A 23,724-nucleotide genomic window follows, 5' to 3' on the forward strand; every position below is an offset into this window, starting at 1 on the left:
CTCGCGACGCGGCCCCCCGTGCCCAGGGTACAGTCCAAAGGGGAGCTCCGGGGAGGCGGGGCTGGGGGACGGCGGGAACTGCAATTGGTGGCTTCGAAGGCGCAGCGGGCGGGAACGGCTGCTGAGAGACTCTGCGGGCGATGACCGGCTGCAGGAGACCCGCGCGCGGCGTGGGACCGGGCCCTTGAGTGCGGCGGGAGCCCAGAGGAAGGCACCCCCCGGGCCTGCGGGGCGACTTCTCCGCGACTACCACACGTCCCAAGGTGCTGGATTGGCGCTTGGCCTCGGGGGAGAGGTGGGGAACCACGGCTGAGGCTGGGACGACAGAGGGCAGTGACGCTCGGCCGTGACGTCACGTCCGCCCGCAGTGGGGCGGGGCCTTACCCGGATGTGCGTCAGCTCGGGAGCTCCCGCGGGGGGTTACCTGACCCGCCTCTGCTCTCCGAGGGTTGTGGCTGCGCGCGGAGTTCGGTGTTTCGATTTTTTTTTTTTTCTTTTAAGTCAGGCTTGGCTTCCGGGTTTTTTTTTTCCATCCGTGGGCCTCTTGTGTTTTTCCTTCTACTCCGGTGGCAGCTCCTCCACGTAAATCTACAGAAAAGTTCACCTAAAAGGGCTCTTTTTTTTTTTTTGTCCTGCGTTCATTGAACCAGTGACTTGAGCACCTGCTATATGCCAGGCCCTGTGCTAAGAGCTAGGATTAAAAAGAAATTAGTCACGGGGAACCAGAAGCGTTTACTCGGGTTTATCAACCTTATGGGTGAGATTGAAGTCCATAGAATCTACCAGAAGTCTATAGAAAGGCATTTTGCAAACTCTACCCAGAATGGAGTCTTCCGAGGGATTCTAGAGAATCAGGCTCCCCCCCCCAAAAAAAAAAAATGCAAGGTCTCACGCCCCGCTCGGTGCCGCCCACCTACTAGTTCAAATCAGCGGGGCCCGGGAATCTGCGGTTTTACAAGTTTACCCCCAGATCCAGTGTTTTCGATGGGAGACGTTGGTTTGATACATCACTGACTGTTGGACCCTGATTTTTTCCAGGTTATTTTATCTCCTCAGCACACTGCTGACAGAGAGTATCTAAAATGTCATTTCGTGTGTATTGATCAGTTAGAGACTAGCCATGAAGAAAGCAGACATCGTTCCTAATATTGTAAAGCAATATAGTAATCAGTAAGTTAAAGCAAGATAATTAAAGACCATATGCACTAGAAGGTGGGGAGATACCCTTAGAATGGGTGGTCAGAATAAGTCAGACTAGAAGCTATCCAAGCTGAGATAGCTTAGCTCTCCATTGCAAGAGCCCCACGTGAACAGGTGCAAGAAGAACCTTCTAGGCAGGGGTAACTGCAGGTACAATGGCCCTTCTCTGGAAAGATCCCTTCGTACTAGAGGAACTCAGGGTGAATATCGCTGGAGCTCAGAAAGCCAGGGAGAGAGGGGTAGGTGATGGGGAGGGAGGCAAGAAGCAAACACAGGGTCTTGTAGACCATGGTGAGGATTTTAGTGTTGACGTTGAGGGAGGTTGGTCCTGTATCTGGATAAGAAAACAAGTCAGGCTCAGTTCTCATGATCTTGATTCCGTTCTCACGTTCTTAATTCAGTTGTTTTTCTAAACCACTCCTAATAATTCGCTTTATTTTTGCTTTAACTGCTGTTTTCACTATCTTCTTAAAATCCTGTTGACTATCAGTATCTTTTTTTGGAAGTTGGCAATGGCGTTTTGTGTAGATTTTGTACAGTGTTCAACAAACACTCAAATGGTAGGAGTAAATCACAGCCTGGATTCTTGTAGAGGGGCACGTCTCTCTGTGTCCCCGCAAATCTCGTAGGCATGGTGGAAGCAAAGGAGACTGACAGGCTGATTTCTGCATCTTCCGTGTGCTCTTTTCTTGTATTGCAAGAAAGGCAGAGAATTTAAATTTAAATTCTGCATCTATCCTTAATCTTGTTTTAGAAATCACACTTGCTTGCTTGTTATGTGCCATATTTTAAAAGGGGCCCGGGGTGGGGGAGGGAGATGTGCATCAGGGTCTCCAAATGAAGTAGCAGAGTTAAGATCAGCTGTCACCCTTGGCCCACAGCTTCTGCCCCGAGGAAAATAATAAAAAGGCTCAGAAACCCCCTTCCCAGGGCCACAGCTGTGAGACAGCCACTGAGCAATGCTCATGAAGATCATTGCCCTTGTCAGTTGCCCAGATTTGGGGCTCAAGACTTGTTGGACAGTTAAAAGAATCTCCCCTTCAGGCACCGGGCAGGAAAAGTGAGAGAGCAGCACTATGTTAATTGGTGACATCTTAAAGGAGAAAGAGACTACCGTCCTCTTTACCTCCATCTCTTACTGTGTCCTCTAGACCAATACATCCCACAGGTTATTCCAGTATCTCCTCTTGGAGTTGAACAATTAATCTCAAAATGTACATGTTCAAAACAGAATTCTTGAGCTTTCTTTTGCCCACACTTCTAGTCTTCCCTAATTCAGGTAACAGCTCCGTTCCTCCAGCTGCCTGCTACAGACATTGTTATCACCTCTGACTCCTCTCTCTTATTTCCCACATCTAGTCCATCAGGAACTCCTGTGGGCTCTCCCTTAAGAGCATATCCAGAGTCTGACCTCTTCCTGCCACCTCTGCTTCTCTCCACCTTCATCTCTTACTTGCCTTTTAGCAGCCTCCTGGCTGGCCTCCTGCTTCCACCCTCGCCCCCAGGACAGTAGCCAGACCGATCCCACCTCTTCTCAAAAATCTTCCAGTCCCCAGTTTGTCAGAGTAGAAGCCATGATCCTTGCAGTGATCCCTGGGCCTCCATGTTCTCTGACCTTATTGCTCCTCTGTGCCTTCTCTCTCTCTTCACTCCGGCCTTACTGGAGGCATCCTTCGCCCTGTTCCTTGAAAGCCCTGGGGCTTTTGCACTTGCTGTTCCTTCTGTCTAGTGAGTTCTTCCACCAGCTAGCCATGTGGCTCACTCTGTCCCCTTGTTTGGCTCAAATGTCCCCTTCTCTACAAGGCCTGCTTGCTCCACTGCCACCTCATCGCCAGCCTGCTCTATTTTAACTACTGATCATTTCCTAGCACTGTTCCATTCTCCCTGCAGCATTTACCACTTTTTTTTTTTTTTAAGATTTTATTTACTTATTCCTGAGAGACACAGAGAGAGAGAGGCAGAAAACAGGCAGAGGGAGAAGCAGGCTCCATGCAGGGACTTGATCCTGGGACTTCAGGATCATGACCTGACCGAAGGCAGACGCTCAACCGCTGAGCCACCCAGTCGTCCCAGCATTTACCACTTTTAACACATTTTATGATTTTCCTGTTGCCTCTCTCTCCCCACTAGAATGGATTCTCCATACCAGCAGGGACTTTTGTCTTTACAGTTAAAGATGGAACTATCCGGGGATCCCTGGGTGGCGCAGCGGTTTGGCACCTGCCTTTGGCCCAGGGCGCGATCCTGGAGACCCGGGATCGAGTCCCGCATCGGGCTCCCGGTGCATGGAGCCTGCTTCTCCCTCTGCCTGTGTCTCTGCCTCTCTCTCTCTCTCTCTCTCTGTGACTATCATGAATAAATAAATAAAATCTTTGAAAAAAAAAAAAAAAAAAAGATGGAACTATCCCCCTTGCCTCTAGAAGTGCCTGGCACACACAGGTGCTCAAATTGTGTTACATGAATCAGTAAATGAATGAATGATTTACATATCATTACCATAAAAGATCAAAATACTCTAGCCAGTCAAGGAGAAGAGAGCACTAATTTTTAAAACCTCCAAAGTATATTTAAATATACGGCTTAAGGAGAAAATAAATAAATCCTCCCGTTGAAAAACACTTTGCAGAGTGCCTGAAAGAAGATAAACATTTGGGTGTTTGACCTACAAATCAAAATCCTGGCTAAAAACATGCTGAAAAATTCAGTTCAGTTAAACTTTTTTATTTTTTAAAGATTTTATTTATTTATTCATAAGAGACACACAGAGAGAGGCAGAGACACAGGCAGAGGGAGAAGCAGGCTTCCTGCAGGGAGCCTGATGCAGGAGTCAATCCCAGGAGCCGGGGATCACGGCCTGAGCCCAAGGCAGATGCTCAACCACTGAGCCACCCAGGTGCCCCCAGTTAAGTCAGACTTTTATATTTGGTTAATACTTTATTGTGCTGTTTTTATTTTATTAAAGTGCCAAAGAGATGGATGAAACTGTGGCCGAGTTTTTCAAGAGGACTATCTTGAAAATCCCAATGACTGAAATGATGACAATCCTCAAAGCCTGGGATTTCTTGTCTGAAAAGCAACTACAGAATGTAAACTTCCGGCAGAGAAAGGAATCTCTTGTTCAGGACTTGGTTCTGCTCTGCGAGGTAACAGTGTTCAAAATGATGAAACTTGCACATCACACCACCCCTTTGGTTTTTTCTTTCTTCCTTTTTTTTTTAAAGATTTTATTGGGTGACTGGGTGACAGGCACTGAGGGGGGCACTTGATGGGATGAGCACTGGGTATTATGCTATATGTTGACAAATCAAACTAAAGTTGTATGGAAAAAAGACCTCTTTCATGTGAATTTATTACCTTTTGTTTTAAAAAGATATCAGATTTTCAGAAAAGTTGCAAGTGTAGTACAAAGAACTTTCATATCCCTGTACATTCTTCCCTCAATCACTCTTAAATAAATACACGTTATGATTCAACAATTCCACTGTGGGAAATTTTTGTGGAAAAATTAATGGGGCACCTGGGTGGCTCAGTGGTTGAGCGTCTGCCTTTGGCTCTAGTCGTGATCCTGGGGTCCTGGGATTGGGCTCCACACAGGGAGCCTCCTTCTCCCCCTGCCTGTGTCTCTGCCTCTCTCTCTGTGTCTCTCATGAATAAATAAATAAAATATTTTTTTTAAATGAAAATTAATAAAAAAACAAGGAGGTGTGTGTGTGTATATATATATAAGTATTATAATTGGTAAACGTTTATATACTTAGGTATGAACATGTAAATATATATATATATGTACATATATATATATATATAAATAGAAATGTTAAGTAGCCTTGATTAAAAAAACAAAAAGTTGGAAAAAAAAGTTGGAGACAGCTATTCTAGGAGAATAGATAAATAATGATACATCCACATAACAAAATATTCTTCAGTGATTGAAAAGGATAAACTAGATCTTTATGTACAACATTGAAAAACACTATATAATATATGTGTATGTAAATATAAATGTATAGGGCAGTGATTCTCAACTAGGACAGTTTTACCTCCCAGAGGACACAGTGTCTGGAGACATTTCTGGTTGTCAGAGCTATGGGAATGCCACTGGCTTGTAGTGAGTAGAAGCCAGAATGTTCCTTAACATCCTAGGACAGCCCTCTACACAAAGAATTATCCAACTAATAAATGTCAGTTGTGCCCTCTTGGGAGACCCCGATGTAGAGAAAGTTGAGAAGGATAGAGCTGATTTAAAAACAAAACAAGAGCCTGAAAGTGATGAACAAGAAGTAGACTGGGGGAAGAGTGGGGAGTGCTTGAACTGAGACACTTGTCAGGAGAGCATAAACTGGACACAGTTGCTCTGAGCAACCCTCAAATGTACTGCAAGTGGAGCAGAACCAAACTATCACCACTAAATATTTTATCTTCTCTTTCAGAAGAAGCGTGCAAGTGTCCATGATGCAGCCCTTTTAGACATCGTTTGTGAGTGTCGGTGCTTTGTATTTACACTTCCCAGTCCCATTTCATCAGAGAGGCCATTTTGTATGTAAGGGCTCAGATTCTTCCGTCAGGTGGACCTGGTTTCCATCCCTCTTCTGTCATGTACCAGTCGTGACTTGGCTGAGAAGTCACATTACCTTGCTAAGCCTAGACTCCTCCTAAGTAAAATGGAGTAAAACAGTAGCACCTACTTCACAGGGTGGCTTGGAGAGTTAAATCAGATTCTTGGAAAGCTCTTAGCAGGGTCACTGGCTATAGGAGCACATAGTAGATACTTGTGTTAGGGTTTGTTATTAGCAGAATTTGAAAATATATTTCTGACAATGTTCTTATTACAATGTAGCTTTTTACCTCCCCTCTCCTTCCTCATCTTTGGGTCTTTTCCTTTGTGTCCTAGTTTTCTTTTCTATTTTTTTAAGATGTCTACTTTCCTCGTCAAGAGGCAACAGAGCGTAGGCCAGATTTTTTGGGTTCGGTTCATGGCTCTATCATTGTTTCCCTGTGAGTCCTGGGGGAGGCCATTGGGAACATAACAGAGATGATAGTAAATGGGATCAATAAATGAGTAAGTCTATTAGAGAGGAAGAATTTCTATGCCTTACTATTATCATTTGACAGACCTACATCATAACAATAACATTGCATAAGGTTATGATGAGGATAAAATAAAGAGTCCTTGTCAAGTTCTTAGAACATAGTCTGGTATTTATTAATTATTATCAACTTATATTAACTCCTTTTATGACCTGGTGCATAACAAATATTAGCTTTGTATTCTGCTCCAACTATGAAATAGCTGAATTCATTTACACATCAACCTCTGGTTAAGTCTGTCTAATTTTCAGCGATTGGATTACATCGAGACTATAAATGGTGGATCCACGTAGTTCCCATTTCTCACATGTTTGTTCAGATGTTCATTAAGCACTACTAAGTGGCAGGCTGTATTCTAGGTGCTGGTGGGTCAAACAGGTTAGTTCATTCTTACGAGGTCATAGTCTTATGGAGGAGGCAGGTTGCTTAATCACACAAATGCCTTCTTGCAGACTATAGCAGATGCTATGAAGGATAACATAGAGGGGCTCTGTGTGAGCAGAGTGGGATCTGCCACACAGAGGGTTTAGGGAAGACTTCCTTGAGGACATGAGCTGAGAGCCAAAGGATGGGTGGCATTAACTAGGCAAAGGGAAGATGGGAGATTAAGGAACAGAAGAGCAAAGGGCACAGTGCTGGAAGTCTTGGAGCAGGAGGATGAAGTAGAGGAGTGGAGAGGTTAAAAATGGGAACTCTGGGATATAGGAAGTGTCAAATCAAATGAGGCATGGATAGGCGGATGATACAGAGCCTTAGAGGCCACTTGGAGGATTTCAGTCTTTATACTAAGAATAATGCAAAGCCTTATGAGCAGTGAAGATTATGAGCAAGAAAGAATCAGGTTCTTGTTTTTTCAGAGCTCACTGGTTACAGTGCAGAGACAGAGACTGGGGAGGATGGGAGAGAACCTATAGGAGTCTGTTGGAGCATCCAAGCAAGGGAGGAAAATAGCCTGGGTGAGATGATAGTTGGGGGGAGAAAATTTAATCCATATAAAAGGTATATTTTGAACAAAAATGTGTCTGACCTAATTTCTCTGGTGTCATGTTATGTTAAATACATATTTGAGATATGTATTTATAAGCACATTACTTAAGAGTTCTAGGATATAACAGGATTAAGCTCTTCCTTCCTCTCTCAGATACTCAATTTCATCGGCACCGGAAAGTTTGGGATGTTTTTCAGATGAGTAAAGGACCAGGTAATGTTTCCCATTTTCAAAAAAATTGTGGCACCTAGGTGGCTCAGTTAGTTAAGCATCTGCCTTCATTCAGCTCAGATCATGATCCCAGGGTCCTGAGTTCAAGCCCCATGTCAGGCTTCCTGCTCAGTGGAGAGTCTGCTTCTCCCTCTCCTTTTGCCCCTCTCCCCTGCTCCTTTTTTCTTGTTTGCTTACTCTCTCAAATAAACAAATAAAATCTTTAATTTTTTTTTTTAAGTAATCTTTGTGCCTACCACGGGGCTTGAACTCAAAATGCTGAGATCAAGAGTCACATGCTTTTCTCACTGAGCCAGCCAGGGACTTCAGTGTTTTCCATTTTAAACTGAACACTTAGATTTTATATTTTGGCAATTTAAAAATGAATAGCAATATGTTCCTCTTAAATGTCTCTTCTTTCAAAATCAGTAATTTCAAAATTACTCTTTTGTGGGAAAAATGAAAAATATATTTGGTGATGCTGTGTCTGAGGTACCCGACAGCTTTGTTCTGATTTGATCATTATAGCTCTTCGAGGTTACACAGAATGCTTACCTTCAGAGTTTTTGCAAATGTATTTCTAGAACACTGTACTCCCTTGATTTGTCTTTCTTTTTCTTTTCACTTTGACAGGTGAAGACATTGACCTTTTTGATATGGAACAATTCAAAAGTTCATTTAAGAAAATTCTTCAGAGAGCATTGAAAAATGTAAGAATTAAATTTGTCTGAATTTCCATGAAATGCAATATCAAGACATCTGTGCAGTTAAAATTTACCTACTACCTTGGGTTTTTTTTATTTTTTGGTAAGGGGGGATCCCTGGGTGGCGCAGTGGTTTGGCGCCTGCCTTTGGCCCAGGGCACGATCCTGGAGACCCGGGATCGAATCCCACATCGGACTCCCGGTGCATGGAGCCTGCTTCTCCCTCTGCCTGTGTCTCTGCCTCTCTCTCTCTCTCTCTCTGTGACTATCATAAATAAATAAACATTTATAAAATAAAAAATTTAAAAAAATATTTTTTGGTAAGGATTTTAATTGTTAATATCCCCTACTATGCTAAGCCAGATCAAAGACAAATCCTGCTTAATTATGAAAACTTCCCTCTCCCCTCACCTGTCAATTCAGGGCCAAATGCTTCTTTCTCAGAGGAGCACTGGGGGGTAGAACTCTGCAATGATGGAACTATTCTAAATCCACACTGTCTGGTACACTAGCTAGTAACACATGTGGCCACCAGTGTGACCGAGGAAGTGTAATGTTCATCTTCTATAACTGTAGTGAATTTTAGTGCAGTAGCCACGGGTGGCTGGTGGCTACAGAACTGGCAGTGTAGCTCTAGAGCACCCGTGAATCTTCAGCTGCCATTCCACAAGTACCACTGAGGTTTTTTTGTTTTTTTTTTTAATTTTATGTATTTATTCATGAGAGACACAGAGAGAGGCAGAGACAGAGAGAGAAGCAGGCTCCATGCAAAAACCCTGATGCAGGACTTGATTCTAGGACCCTGGGATCACAACCTGAGCCAAAGGCAGATGCTCAACCACTGAGCCACTCAGGCGTCCCCCCCCCCCTTTTTTTTTTTTTTTTTGAGAGAAAAAGAGCGTGAGGGGAGAGGCAGAGGGGGAGAGACACCATCTCAAGCAAGCTCCACACCCAGCGCAGAGCCCAATGCAGGGCTCAATCTCAGAACCCTGAGATAATGACCTGAGCTGAAATCAAGAGTCAGGCACTCAACCAACTGAGCCACCCAGGCACCCACCACCGAATATTGTCCCGTAGGTTCAGGCAGTCATTTTTTTAATGGCCTCCCTTACTTCATTCTCTTCCCACCTTGATCTGCCTTAGTTCTCCTTGCATGGCAAGACATTCCCAAAAACCTGCTGCAGTCACCGTGCTCTGGCTGTCCTTTCCAGAATGGTAGCGTTCCCTCTCCATACACAGTGGTCTTTCCATCTGCTCAGCTCACCCCTTGTGACTTCCACCATACTTGTACCTACCTGCTTGTCACTGAGCATGTTCTTATAGCACCCCTCCTGTGAAAGGTTGGAATCCATCTCCTGCAGCCTCGTAGGACCGCAGGTTTGCTATTCTCTGTTCTGTTTCAAGTTTATAGTCTCTACTGCTTCCCACTCTGCTATGTATAAACATGCTTGGCCTCCACCTACCAACTCTTGCCTTATGTGTAGCAGTGGGTCTAGCAGAACAGGCTGGAAGGGTGGTATTTATTGGCGACTTCAAAAACCTTTCCAAAAAGACCCTCTGAAAGGGTAATATACCCTTGCCGGCTTCGTGCTTAAGCCCCTTGCATTCTGGCCACTGCTCTTTGTCTTTGTGTTGAAACTGGGTTTTGAAAGGCCGTACTCCTCACAGTATGATCCCCACACCAGCAGTATCCACATCACCTGGGAACGTATTAGACCTGCAAATTCTTGGGCTCCCTCAGACACCATAGGGGTGGGCCAAAGCCCTCCAGGTGATACTAATGTCAAGTTTGAGAACCTCCCTGTTTGGCAGCACTGGTGATATCATAAAATCCCATGGTTCTCTTTCCCCAGTAATGCTGATTGCAAACAGCTACGTGTGCCAGGCCCTGGGCTAAGCCCTTGCCAGTCACTAACTCACTGCACCCTCCTGATAAAACAAGGTGGGTCTCCCAGTGGTAAGCGTCAGAGCTGGCGTTTAAACCCAGGCAGGTGACTCTGAGCTCATGCTCCTCATGGTGACACTGGCAGGCTCTCACAGCTTAGTCTCTGCCCTGCACCAGATGCACAACATCCATTTCTGGTGCTCAGGAAGGTCACAAGAATTGGCAGACCCTCTTGATCCTCCATCTCTGTCTTCTGGTTGTCTTCTGCCCATCCGAAAGTGCACTTCATTGTCTCTGACTGACTCCCTTCCTTGCCTTCTGTCCTTTGCCAGAGCACCCCCCAAGTTTCTGCACTCAGCCTGCCCCCCGGTGAGGTTCGGCCATGGGAACTTACTTTAGTGGAAGCAAGGAGGGAGGTGGTGATGGAGTCGTTCATCATTTCCCTTTCAGAAGCTAATGAGTTGTCCCAGTGCCATTTGTAGACTAATTGAGCTTTTTCTACTGGTTCATCATCATTGGATTCTTCAGATTCATTCATGCTTTTAGAGTCTGTTCTACTTCTGATCAGTTTCTCCTTGTGCACTCCTACATCCAACACCTGTACTCTACACTCCAGCCAAACTGAGCCAGTCTTCTTCCAGTTCTTGAACTTGCCACAGGATGTTCCCTCTCCTCCTTGGAAGAACCTCCTCTACTTGGCCTTGACACAGCTCATTCCTCCCCATCCTTCTGGCCTCCACTTAACTAGTGCTCCCTCAGGGAGTGTCTCTGCCCTCCCCCCATGGCAATTCCCCTGTCCTGTGCTACTGTCACCATACTCTTCCCTTTTCCTACTTTAATTGTCATAGTTCCCCTGAGAGAAAACTGACCATCCTGCCCCTCTCTGACACAGGCAAGTGTGCAACAGATGCTGGGGATGAATGGATTGAGCACATTCTCTGCAAATCGCTCATTCCTCTAATTCTGTGGTTTGTAAAATATTTTAATAACCATTAAAACAAGTCAGCACTGTCCCTACCCCCAGTTACTCTTCTTTACCAAAAATGTCCTGGCTATTCTTCAAGAAGAAACTTAGAATCATTTTATCAGGTTTACAAAATGAAATCTTCATCATGTTGAGTGGGGGTCTACTTTAATTTATAAATTAATTCAAGGGTAATTGTGAGCCAAGAGAAGGTATGTCTCCTCTTTGGGTTTTCGGGGGTGGGGGGGTGTTTTTTGTCTTTTGTGAATAATTACTCTTTGTTACTCTGTTCTTGTTATGTTTTATTATATTTGAAAGATATTCATACCATGAGATAATACACTTTTCAGAGATTAAAGGAGAGTCCCATATGGACCGTGGGTATGGCATGTGCACCTGCTTTTCTTTAAACAACCAGCCTCACTGGCCCAGAATCCCTAGCCAGTTGTCCATAAATATAGATATTTGGTCTGGACCCTTCTGGAAGCAGCCTTTTTTATGAAGACAAACACGACTGGCTAAATTCTTTTGAGAAACCATGTTCCCACCCTGTTCACCCCATGCCAAAAGCGTAGAGAGAGCTGCTCTTAGCTGCAGTTCAGAGTTTGTCAGAGTCCTTCCCTTTCAGTGTCTTCTTCCCTTTTGACAGTCTTTCCTGCCCTTCCGTCCAGCACCAGGAACTTCTGTGGTCTGAACCCCACGCCTCCTGTCCTGACCATTCTAGGAGAGTGAAATGTGCTCCCATATCTTCCTACTTCCATGGCCATGTATTTCAGTGGTTAGATTTCTTCTTTTGTCACTGCAGTGTGCCAAAAGCCTTTGCCTCCTGAATGAATTTCAGGCAGATTAGTGGGAAAGGCTGGGAGAACAAAGGAGCTTTTTTATTGGTCAGATCTTCCTGCTTGAAAGGCCAGCAGACGCCCACCACCCTGTGTCTTTTCTGTCTCCCTGGCTCCCCTGCTGCGAGCTGGCCCACATGTGCTAACCCTGTTTTTCAACTCAACTTCCTACTTTCCTCTTCATAACTTAACTAGCAGCTGGATAACCCCACTTTCCTAAAGGCTGACAATGGTGATATCATGCCATGTAGAGACTCCTGGAGTGAAAATAAACTTGCCCGCTGCTGTAGGACAGACATCTTAACCTTTCTTTGCTAAGGACACCTTTTGCTGTTAGTGAAACTTACACACCACTTCTTAGAACATTATTTTTATTTTTTTTAAAAGATTTTATTCATTTATTCATGAGAGACACAGACTGAGAGAGGCAGAGACACAAGCAGAGAGAGAAGCAAGCTCCATGCAGGGAGCCTGATGTGGGACTTGATCCTGGGACTCCAGGATCATGCCCTGGGCTGAAGGCAGACGCTAAACTGCTGAGCCACTCAGGGATCCCCAGAAGATTATTTTTAAATGCTATAATACATAGAATTACAAGAAAAACAAGATATGTTAAAAGACCATTATTAAGGCATTAAAATACTAAGTTGTGCTGTAGTCATCATGTGTTTCTTAATTAACACAGTAAGTACTCTCATAGTAGGTCTAAAAAACAGTTTCAAAGTCGTAAATTATATTTTTGAGGCAGGTGCCAACAATTGAGAAAATATTTGGGACAGTTTCTACAAAAAACAAACAGGTCCTAACATTCCACATTTTGTTGCCTACCTTCACAATTAAAGAAGATGCTAAATTTCAGTTAGTTCTTAAGCACTCTGAGTTCTGACCAGGGACTTCAGGTCAAGAACTTCCTGCCCTTAAAAAAAAAAAAAAAAAAAAGAACTTCCCGCCCTTGAACCAATTGGGTAGAGAAGCTGGTATGAGAGGGAGCTGGGAACCTAACTGGGGAGTAATGGGTGGAGCCTGTGCTACAGGACATCCCATCCAGAGCCTTTGAGAGTGTGTGTATCTCTGTGTGCAAGAGAGAGAGAGAGAGATTAACTCTTTATCTTACCATGTAAAACTATTCAAAACAGTATGTTCTTACAAAGAAAGAAAAGACAAACTAAAATATATATTTCAATTGTAAAAAGGTAGCATATTTACTCTCCTTTTAATACCTGTAGATCATGTGGTATAATAATGATAGTCTATGCTAAATATACTAATATAATTAAATATGTAGCAATTCTCTGTGTTGTAAGTTACATTTGATTACCACACTAAACTTTTTTGTGGCCATGGCCAGTTAGGCTTGAACAATATTTATCTGAGCTATCCTTGATAAAAAATGCTTTGTCCTGACTACTAAAGGATGATATCTATTAAGGTAGTTTCTTAGGAAAATAGTAACGGTCTGCATTTGAGCCCTACCTCTTCAGGTATCTGAATATCATCTTTACTAGAAGAATGTGAGACCTAATATCTGAAAGCTACCTGGCCAAGATTATATTGGTTCTGTGAATATCCTTTTCTCTTAGTCCATTGATCTTTATTTAATCTTTTTTGGATCATAGACCCTTAGGAAAAATTTGAGAAGTGATACAGGACCTCCAGGAAACTGTATACTTAAACATGTATGCCCAACTATACATCCAATGTAGGGAGGACACATCTTTAAGCTTCTCCACAAGGCTGTACCTAAATTATCCTCACTCTGGGCTAGAGAGATTACCTGAATATGTTGAGTACAACCAATTTTCTCCCTCTGGTAAAATGTTCCCTCCACATACTGCATTCAATCTTGATTTTACAGGCTTTGCTTTTGTAATGTGACACAAAGAGGCTATTCAGAGTTAGACCCTGTCCTCTTCCATTTAAGCCAGCAGAGGTCCACTCAGCGCCTGTTAGGGCCAAGCACTGTGCTGCTCACTCGAGAAGGTCAGGCTGCTCCTCACACTCCACACGCTCCACACCCTCCACACCACACAAGGAAGGTTCCTTGTATCATACACCAAGGGAATACAGGAAAACAGGAAGTACAGGAATACAGGAAATATTGCAGAGAGCCATCACTTCTTTCTAATTAAAAGAGATGAAAATACACATAAGTATAGCATATCTAAGGCTCAAAGATATACACAGAGCACTAACAATCCATCTGCAGGAGTCTCAACATGAGCACACTGTTGCCATGCAGAGGAAATAATAACCTTGAGTCTGTGAGTAAGACCAGATCCCTTATCATGAAAGGGAATACAGGAAAGCTCCTCACACTCCACATGCTCCACACCCTCCACACCACACAAGGAAGGTTCCTTGTATCACACACCAACGGAATACAGGAAAGCAGCCAGATAAAGAGTGGGCAGAGTCAGAATAACTGCCTTCTTTGCTAATGCCAGCAGCCACATTGCAGCCTGCTTCTTCTGGAGTGGGATACAAGAGGGAGGAAGTAAAGAGATGTGGGCAAGCCAACTGTGCCTGTCTCGGGTGTCTCCTGACCAGGATCTGGCCTCCCAGGGGAAGCTGAATTGAGGGGGAGCCTAAGTATCTAGGAACAGGCTATTAAATTCCAAACCAACTGGCAGTTATATTTAGAAGTTTGGAAAAATCTGTGTTTTATCCATGAAATGGAAATGAAATAGAATTTTCTATATTGTTACCACATTACTTTGGAGTAATTATTAGCATCTGAGTTAAATGCATATGAGCATTAGGATTAATATATTAGAGCCCATCACTACATAGAAATCTTACTATTAAACTTTATAGTGCACACTAGGTCTGTGCTTGATGCTGAAACGGCTTCATTATGAAACAGGTATGTCATTTGCAAGGCTGCCTTCATTCATAAATTTTTACATGTCAGGGAACAGTTTTTTTTTTTTTTTAAACAAGCCCAAGAAATTATTGAAAAATTGGGATATCCTGATTGTAGGATTTAAAACTTGTTTTCTTTCCAAAAGACCTGGCAAGGCATAATGTATCTTTCCAAAACAACCACAGAATCTTTTTCCAAAGATTCCTAAACACTGTAATGGAAAGTAGAAAAGACTGCTGGATCTCAGCCTGTGTGCAAGGTTATAGTAACATCCTTCACCCCTAAAGAGCACTTGCTGGTGCCACAGATTTTGTTTATTTGTTTAGATTTTATTTATTAGAGAGGGGCAGAGGGAGCGAGAGAAGTGGACTCCCCACTGAACAGGGAGCCCGACATGGGCCTCGACCCCAGAACTCCAGGATCATGACCTGAACTGAAGGCAGACACTTAACTGACTAAGCCACCCAGGCGCCCCAGATTTTTGTGTGTGTGTGGCTTTTTTTTTTTAAGTAAGCTCTATGTCCAACATGGGGCTTGAACTCATGACCCTGAGATCAAGAGTCATACATTGTAAAGAAAAAAAAAAAAAATCATATGTTGTACCAACTCAGCCAGCCAGTACCCCTGGTACAGATTTTAATTAGGAAACTTAACTCTTTTTTTTTTTTTTTTATTTTTAAGGTGATGGTCAGCTTCAGAGATGCTGAGGAGAATGCAGTATGGATTCGAATTGCCTGGGGAACGCAGTATAGAAAGCCAAACCAGTACAAACCTGTTTATGTGGTATATTACTCCCAGACTCCCTATGCCTTCACTTCCTCCTGCCCACTGAGGAGCAATATACCTCTTCTGGGTCAGGTATGGAACCAATTACTATAAGCTATAATATTCTTATTACTCTTATCTCAGAGGTTTAGGTAGGGTTAAACTGCTCAATATGCATTTTATATAAAATGCCACATGTAATTCTTGATTTCCTAAAACAAGCAGAAAGTGTTCTACAAGTGGTAGCATGGCACAAGCATGAGTTTGGAGTTCTCTCTTATTGTCTGTTAATCTAGAAGTAATGTGTGCTTAATACAAAAATTCAACCAAATATTATAGTTATTACAGATATTGGGGGATAAATGTGGTAATCCTAATAGTTTTGCCAATTTTCACTTCCAGGCACTGACAGTTGCTAGCAATCACCATAAAATTGTGAAAATGGACCTGAGGAGCCGGTATCTGGACTCTCTGAAGGCTATTGTTTTTAAACAGTATAATCAGGTAAGCACATCTCCATTTTCTCGTTCACACTTGTGTTAGAAGCATCTGAGCAGGTGGGAAAATCCACCTCCAACAGAAGGAGATTATTTCTGATATTACTGAAGTGGAGAAAAGCCTTTAGTGAGTTAACATAAAAGGAAACCACAGTGCCTCACTGTCCTCTTTGTTAAATTGCATTGTGTTTTATACTATTCACTATTCACTAGAGTTTGTTACAGATCCCAGTTTCCAAATCAGCTATTCCAATTAGAATTTATCTTTGGAGTAACTTGACACTGTCTTTCAAAGCTAATTATATTATTCTATTATGCCCGAGAGAAGTAGAATTAATTTTTTTGTCCCATTAGTCAAGCAGGTGATATAGGAATTACAAGGAAGGGGGAAAGCACTGGTTTATTATTAAATCCCACAGTTTATTTGTTTGTTGAAATTATTTGAAGGCATTGTTTCCTTTCATGATAAGAGATCTGGCTTTACTCACAGACTCGGGATTATTTTCTCTGCATGGCAACAGTGTGCTCATATGTTTAGACTCCTGTAGATGGATTGTTAGTGCTCTGGGTATATCTTTGAGCCCTTAGATATGTTATATTTATGTGTATTTTCATCTCTTTTAAGTAGAAAGAAGTGATGGCTCTCTGCAAGCCATTCTATGGAAAAAAAATCTAACACTAAGTTAATGGTTTTTGCCCACAGTAACCCTCTCCCCTCTTACCCTCCACCCTCCCACCTGTTCTGCTATGACAGTTGCATTCTTAGGAATATTCACACTGTCACATGCTTAATTATAAAAACATCAACTGCAAGTAAGATGGGATTGAGAGATTGGCTTCAGTAGCAAAATGATTTTTCCAAAAGGAGCTTCAGGGAATATTTTACAGTAATGAAGATGCAGCTATAAAGCTGAAGCATCACATTGCAAATTCTGCCTGGGATTCTTCTAGCTTTTCCACTTACCACCCAGGCTTCATCCAGAATCATTTTTATGCTAACAAAGTACAGAGCTTCTCATTCAAAACAGACATGCTGCTGGCCCAGCAGCCTCTGCCAGCCTCCTGCTCTGGGAGAAATGCTTAACTCAGCCTGGATGTGGCCTCAAATCTCTTTCTGTTGAAAAAAAATAAATAAATAAAGATAAGATTTGACAAGCTGTTATGTACTAAAACCATTTATTATTTATATTTCAAGATGTTAAAAGTTAGGAAAAGATTCACTTTTTTTCTTTTTTCTTTTTTTAGACCTTTGAAACTTACAACTCCACTACACCTCTGCAGGAAAAATCCCTGGAGCTGGATATACACAGTATGTGTGTTTTAAGATAAAACCGAAATTTGGAAGCACATCATTCCTTTTTAGATTTCTGTCACTTGGTAAAACATCTAATCATTAGGAGCCAGATATTTTTTTTTTAAGATTTTATTTATTTATTCATGAGAGACAGAGAAAGAGAGAGGCAGAGACACAGGCGGAGGGAAAAGCAGGCTCCAGGCAGAGAGCCCGACGTGGGACTCAATTCTGGGACTTCAGGATCATGCCCTGAGCCGAAGGCAGGCACTAAACCACTGAGCCACCCAGGGATTCCCTAGGAGCCGGATTCAAAACTATCTACTGCTTTCAGAAAAATTGAAAATTAACTTTCTGTTGAAAAGGGAAACTAAGGGGCTCCTGGGTAGCTCAATGGGTTGGGAGGCTGGCTGTCTTTGGCTCAGGTCATAATCTTGGGGTCCAGGGATCAATCCCATGTCTGGCTCCCTGCTGAGCAGGGAGTCTGCTTTTCCCTCTTCCTCTGCCCCTCCCCCAACTCACGTTTTCTCTCTATCTCAATAAAATCTTTAAGAAAAAAAAAATTGGGGGGGGGCACTTGGGTGGCTCAGTGATTGAATGTCTGACTTTGCCTTAGGTCATGATCCTGGGGTCCTGGGATCAAGCCCCACATTGAGCTCCCATGGGAAGTCTGCTTCTCCCTCTGCCTGGGTCTCTGCCTCTCTCTCTGTGTCTCCCCATGAATAAATAAATAAAATCTTTTAAAAAAAATTTTTAATGAAAAGGGAAACTAAGCTACCATAGGTTCCTTTTAGAATTTACCAGAACATCAAATAATAACACTTAAAAATTAACTTATAGTCAAGCATTTCTGTTGTGCCAAGCACCACACTCAGATGCTTATAGGTATCACTTCCTTCATCTTCATAGTGGTCTCCTGAACAGTCCTTTATTCATTAGGCAGCTGGGATTCAGAAGGGTTCAGTAACTTGCTAGGCAAAGTTACACAGCTAGTAATCACCAAAGCCAGGTGTGAAATCCAAATCTCTCTTGAGTGTGGAGCCCTGGAGCCCTGTCTCCAAATGCACTGGATAAACTGATCCTTGAATAATCAGAATGGTGACTTTGTTGCTACTTGAAGATGGCAGGAGTCTCTCCTAAAAAACCCTGGAGAAGAGAGTAAGAAACTACTGAAGTGAACTAGAAAGTTGAGAAGAGTGGTGGGATACAATCTAGATTTATAGAAATGAACATTTTCCTATCTCTCAGCAATGATTTGGCAATAAAATGAAATGGTACAACAGTTATGAATAAACATTTTTATGACTTTCCAATGGCATAGGAACTGCCGTTAATTTCATGTTAAGTAGAGAAAGCAGTATGCAAAATTGTGTGTATTTTATCATCTCAGTTTAGAAAATACTTATCTTTCTATTCATTAAGGAAAAGGCTAGACAGAAATACATTAAAGTGTTAACAGTGCTTTCTATGCATTGGTAGAATGGGGGATTTTTATTTTATCAGCCTGTGCTTTGCAACTTTCCTTTAATAAGGAATTATTGCAATCAAGAGAAGAAACTAAACATTATTTTTAAATGACACGAGCAAGTTGAAAGGAATGAAAAGAGGATACTTTACGGATGAAATACATTTCTAATATCTGTTTTGTTTTGAAATCTTCCATATTTAGTGGATTCTCGGATCATTCATGAAAACAGAATAGAAAAAGAGAGAGTCCAGAGAGTGACTCAAGAAACTTTTGGAGACTATTCTCAACCAAGACTAGAATTCGCACAATATAAGGTGGGACTTTGCTCTAAATGTGAACTACGAGTTATCCATATTTTTTTAAAAGAACAAAAACTTTAAGTGGACAGCTTTAAGAAACTTTCTTTTCCTTTATCACTTTTTTCTTTTTTAATTTTTTCTAATTATTGAATAGAGTTGACACACGATGTTATAGCAGTTTTAAGTGTACAGCAGTGATGCAGCAATTCTATACATTACTTAGCACAATAGGTATAGTATCACTTTAATTTTGCATAATGAATTTATGAGTTAGGATAGACATTTTTATCATATTTATTAAGTGCCTCTGTTAGCAAAGGGGACTTTTTGAAATTATGAATTTACCTTTATTTAATCTTACATATTAATTTAGTTATGTATAATTGGCCACAATCTATATTTTTGAGGGGAGAAAATTGTAAGTTCTACCTTTCTAGCCCATCCACACCTAGAGCAACACACATAGTCGGTGCTCATAAATACTTGTTGAACAAAAGAATAAATGAAAAAAATAAGTCATGACATAACCCAGTTGGCATCACAGGAGAAAAACCAGTAGCCTAGTCAGTACTGCGAATCTAGCTCATTCCAGAAGTGTGCCACTGCCCACCAAGAAGGCCAGCTTAGGGGCAAGCCCAGTGCCCCCAATAGAAGAATTCAAGGTTCATATGATGATTGCCCTAATCTAATACTTGGCATTCAACACCCTCCCCCGTCTAGTAAAATTCTTTCTGCGTAGCACCCCCTACAGCCACAGGCAATACTTTAAATCTGCCATTCATCTGATCACTCAAGCCTGACACCTATTTTCTTTAATTTGTTTTTAGTGGGAAAAGGTGATTGATATCTTTCATTTAGTGCTCCCTAAATGGCAGTTTTAACCCAGTTCCTTTGCACAGCCCATACTCTAGGACACTGGTTCTCAAATGTGGTCTCTGGACCCACCATATCAGCATTACTTGGGAATGGGTAAGAAATGCAGATTCTTGGCCCCACTGTGGTCCTCCTACTGGATCAGGGACTCTGGAGATGGGACCCAACCATCTGTTCTTACAAGCCCTCTGGCTGATTCTGCCCACTAAAGTGAACCATTAATCAGGAATAAGTAAGAATCCACAAATCTCAGTTTGTATATACAGTTTAGAATAGCTATACTCTATAAGTCAAGGTACACATTGATTCTTATAAGCTTTTAATTTTCCCTACTTTTTCTATTTTGAAAAATGTCAAACCTTCAGAACACTTGCAAGGATATTACAATGAACACCTATTTCCGCTTTGCTTCAATTCACCAGTTGTTAACATTTTGCCACAATTACTTAATTTCTTTTTGTTGATTTATTCTGAACCGTTTGAGGTAGTTGCAGACATTACTCAACCTCTAAATATTTCAGGATACTGCCTTTAAATTTTAAGAGTCGGGGATCCCTGGGTGGCTCAGCGGTTTGGCACCTGCCTTTGGCCCAGGGCGCAATCCTGGAGTCCCGGGATCGAGTCCCGATTCGGGCTCCCAGCATGGAGCCCGCTTCTCCCTCTGCCTGTGTCTCTGCCTCTCTCTCTAGGTCTGTCATGAATAAATACATAAATAAATCTTTAACAGTAAATAAATAAAAATAAATTTTAAGAGTCATTTTAACTAAAAAAAAAATTGAAATTAGAATCTAAAACTCAAGTACCTATTGAAGCAGTCGATTTGCATATTTAATGCTATTAAAGGATTGGGAGGTTGTTACTAATTTTTTTGATGTGGTTATGGTGAAATTTTTAAAAAGAGTCCTTCTCAGGTCTTTCTTAGATACACACTGAAATATTAAATGGATTAGCATCATGTCTTGGATTTACTTCAGAATAATCCAATTGCCATGGTCAGTAAGGAACGGGGAGGTACGGTTGTAGATGATACAAGACTAGCCGTGAATTGATAATGGTTTCAGCTGCAGGATGTGCACACGGGGCTCATTATATTGTGTTCCTTACTATTGTGTACTTTTGAAATCTTACATGATTAGGTAAAAATAAATAGTGGTAGTGACTCAAAAGACATACTTTTGCATCAAGATGACAGATTACAAAAGATGGTGCTAATTTGCCGTTAAGAATGCAAATTAGGGGGGATCCCTGGGTGGCGCAGCGGTTTAGCGCCTGCCTTTGGCCCAGGGCGCCATCCTGGAGACCCAGGATCGAGTCCCACGTCTGGCTCCCGGCATGGAGCCTGCTTCTCCCTCTGCCTGTGTCTCTGCCTCTCTCTCTCTCTCCCTCTCTGTGACTATCATAAATAAATAAATAAATAAATAAATAAATAAATAAATAAATAAAAATACCTTTAAAAAAAAAAGAATGCAAACTAGGGGGCACTTGGGTGGCTCAGTGGGTTAGGCATGTGCCTTCAACTCAGGTCATGTATCAGAGTCCTGGGATTAAGCCCTGCATCTGGCTCCGGCTCCCTGAGCCTTCTTCTCCCCCACCCTCTTCCTCTGCCCCTCCCCCCACTCATGCTTGCTGGATCTCTCAAATAAATGAATAAAATCTTTAAAAAAAAAAAAAAAAGGGATCCCTGGGTGGAGCAGCGGTTTGGCGCCTGCCTTTGGCCCAGGGCGCGATCCTGGAGACCCTGGATCGAGTCCCACGTCGGGCTTCCGGTGCATGGAGCCTGCTTCTCCCTCTGCCTGTGTCTCTGCCTCTCTCTCTCACTGTGTGCCTATCATAAAAAAATAAAAATAAAAATAAAATCCCTGTATTTCTTGATGACAAGAATTAATAAAATGCATAACCTGATTCCATTATAGTTTGCCATTCCAGCTGATATATTTAGTAGTTATTTATAAATATATTCGTTGACAGCTTGAAACAAAATTCAAAAGTGACTTCAATGGAGACATCTTGGCGGAGAGAAAAGAGCCCCTCCGGTGCCTAATAAAGTTCTCCAGCCCGCATCTTCTAGAAGCATTGAAATCCTTAGCACCAGCTGGTAAGTAGTCAGCTTATTTTACAGGCAGGAAGAATTAACAGCAGACTACATTCGATCCTCTCTCTTGGCTGGCTAATTACCTCTAAGTGTTCTCCTGGCTCTCGTCTGCTATCCCCTCATGCCCTATTTTGCATGTTCTGCTTCTGTACATCATGAGGGTCCATAATCTGCCATCAAATCTTGGCCATTGTTAAACTGACTCATTTTCTTTTCTTTTCTTTTTTAATTTCAGGTATTGCAGATGCACCACTTTCTCCATTGCTCACTTGCATACCCAATAAGGGGATGAATTATTTTAAAATTAAAGATAAATAAGATGTATGTGGTTTTTGTAAGCACAGCATCTCTTTGACTATTTTCTATGCATTTAATTAACAGCTAGCAGGATAGCTTTTGTGTATGAACTTGTGTTTTAGAAATTAATTCTTGATATTGACAGTTCACAAATGTTCAGTATATTTATTGGGATTGATTCTGTATTCCTCCACTGTGTACCCCTCTCTCCCATATCCTGCAAAGCATAGCAACTGTGAGCTTTTAAAAAGTGACAACATGTCCTTTTTCTCCTCCATCCTGGAGAGATCAGGTTCTAATTGCTTGTTTCCAGGGATTTGTCTGAAGACTTGGATCCTGGAAAGAAGCAGCGAGAAACTATCCTTAACTCAAAACTTCCTAGGAAAATCATAAAATTGGTCCATTCAAAGGGTAGAGTTGGTTCCATGATGCTATTGCAGGAGGTAGCATATCAAATGATTCATAATATAAAATAATAGTTTCATTGTAAATATGATATTTTTCATAATCTGTTTTATCATATATTAAGACTCACCATATTATACTGATTTATAAATAAAGATTGAAAAGCTGGTATATCGGTTACTTCTGATGGAAATTTTTCAGTGATTATCACTAAGTAGCAGGTCCTTTCTTAATTATGTTTCAAAATCTAGTCCCTATTTTGTTCCACAAAGGATTTGGGGTATAAAAACAGATATTATGATGATAAAATAGCCATGTAACACATACATACAGGTACCTCCAGCTGCTATAAGTTTGAATAATTGAAATGGTGTCAGCCAGTGGGCAAAGCAGTGAAGAAAACATGAATTTGTGAATGAAGATACTTAAAAACTGGTACATCAATTACTTTTGATGAAAACCAAAAACAGGCTTAATATGCAGATATGTAAATACAGTCAGAGAAGTGGGGCTGAAGAATACTTTATACTGTGATGGTACTATCTACAGATTATAGATATGCAAAAAATATGTTTTTTGACTTAAATAGCAAATGGTATAGACACTTCCATTATCTCAGTGAGGCACTGAGTCTGCAGGGGCTCAGTAATGCTAATTTCCTTGTAGACCATAGACATGGTGTCAAGCACCTGTCCCTGTGTGCACACATGTGGGAGGCACTTTTGCTCGGTGCCTGAACGCCTCTGTTAGTTCTGCACAGAGGCCCTGCTGGTTCGGAGATGGTTCCTCACAGGCTCCTGCCCTCCCTGGTGCTTAGCAGTGATGTGCAGTTGGAGCCTGAACAAAGAAGACACTAATTCTATTATCCAGCCTACAGTGGAATCACTTGAGGCTGCACCTTGCGGCCGTCCGAGACAGGCACCTGCTTGAGGAAATGAGAATATGTGGAACTCTTTATCTGTTATGTACCTGATGTTTAGTCAGCCCTCAGTTCTT

The 23,724-nt window shown here is 42.0% G+C and overlaps 1 protein-coding gene across 6 annotated transcripts; it reads left to right on the plus strand.

Annotated features, from left to right (window-relative positions):
* Nucleotides 1-97: 97 nt before the first annotated feature.
* On the plus strand, nt 98-22,899 carry CENPN (centromere protein N). Of its 6 annotated transcripts, none has more exons than XM_077890935.1 (12): nt 556-757; nt 1,039-1,170; nt 4,163-4,343; nt 5,634-5,676; nt 7,430-7,489; nt 8,120-8,196; nt 15,423-15,599; nt 15,909-16,010; nt 17,249-17,312; nt 18,964-19,076; nt 21,903-22,029; nt 22,262-22,899. In XM_077890935.1, the coding sequence occupies exons 2-12, from the start codon at nt 1,121-1,123 to the stop codon at nt 22,342-22,344; spliced, it is 1,077 nt and encodes a 358-aa protein (XP_077747061.1). In that variant the 5' UTR covers nt 556-757; nt 1,039-1,120; the 3' UTR covers nt 22,345-22,899. The 6 variants fall into 6 exon arrangements, with proteins under 6 accessions (XP_077747062.1, XP_077747064.1, XP_077747061.1 ...); XM_077890934.1 differs by having other exon boundaries at nt 634-757; nt 5,631-5,676; XM_077890936.1 differs by lacking the exons at nt 556-757; nt 1,039-1,170 and adding an exon at nt 98-263 and having other exon boundaries at nt 5,631-5,676.
* The last annotated feature ends 825 nt before the right edge of the window (nt 22,900-23,724 follow it).

This window comes from Canis aureus, chromosome 3 (genome assembly GCF_053574225.1).
Source record: "Canis aureus isolate CA01 chromosome 3, VMU_Caureus_v.1.0, whole genome shotgun sequence".
Classification (NCBI taxonomy): Eukaryota; Metazoa; Chordata; class Mammalia; order Carnivora; family Canidae; genus Canis; species Canis aureus.

What these genes read in the sequence shown, in the direction of transcription:
- CENPN (XM_077890934.1), top strand. Translation starts at nt 1,121, where the DNA reads ATGAAGAAAGCAGACATCGTTCCTAATATTGTAAAGCAATATAGTAAT. An exon ending in TTCAGAGAGCATTGAAAAAT is followed by an intron (nt 8,197 to 15,422) that starts GTAAGAATTAAA and finishes TTTATTTTTAAG; the next exon opens with GTGATGGTCAGCTTCAGAGA. An exon ending in ATATACCTCTTCTGGGTCAG is followed by an intron (nt 15,600 to 15,908) that starts GTATGGAACCAA and finishes TTTCACTTCCAG; the next exon opens with GCACTGACAGTTGCTAGCAA.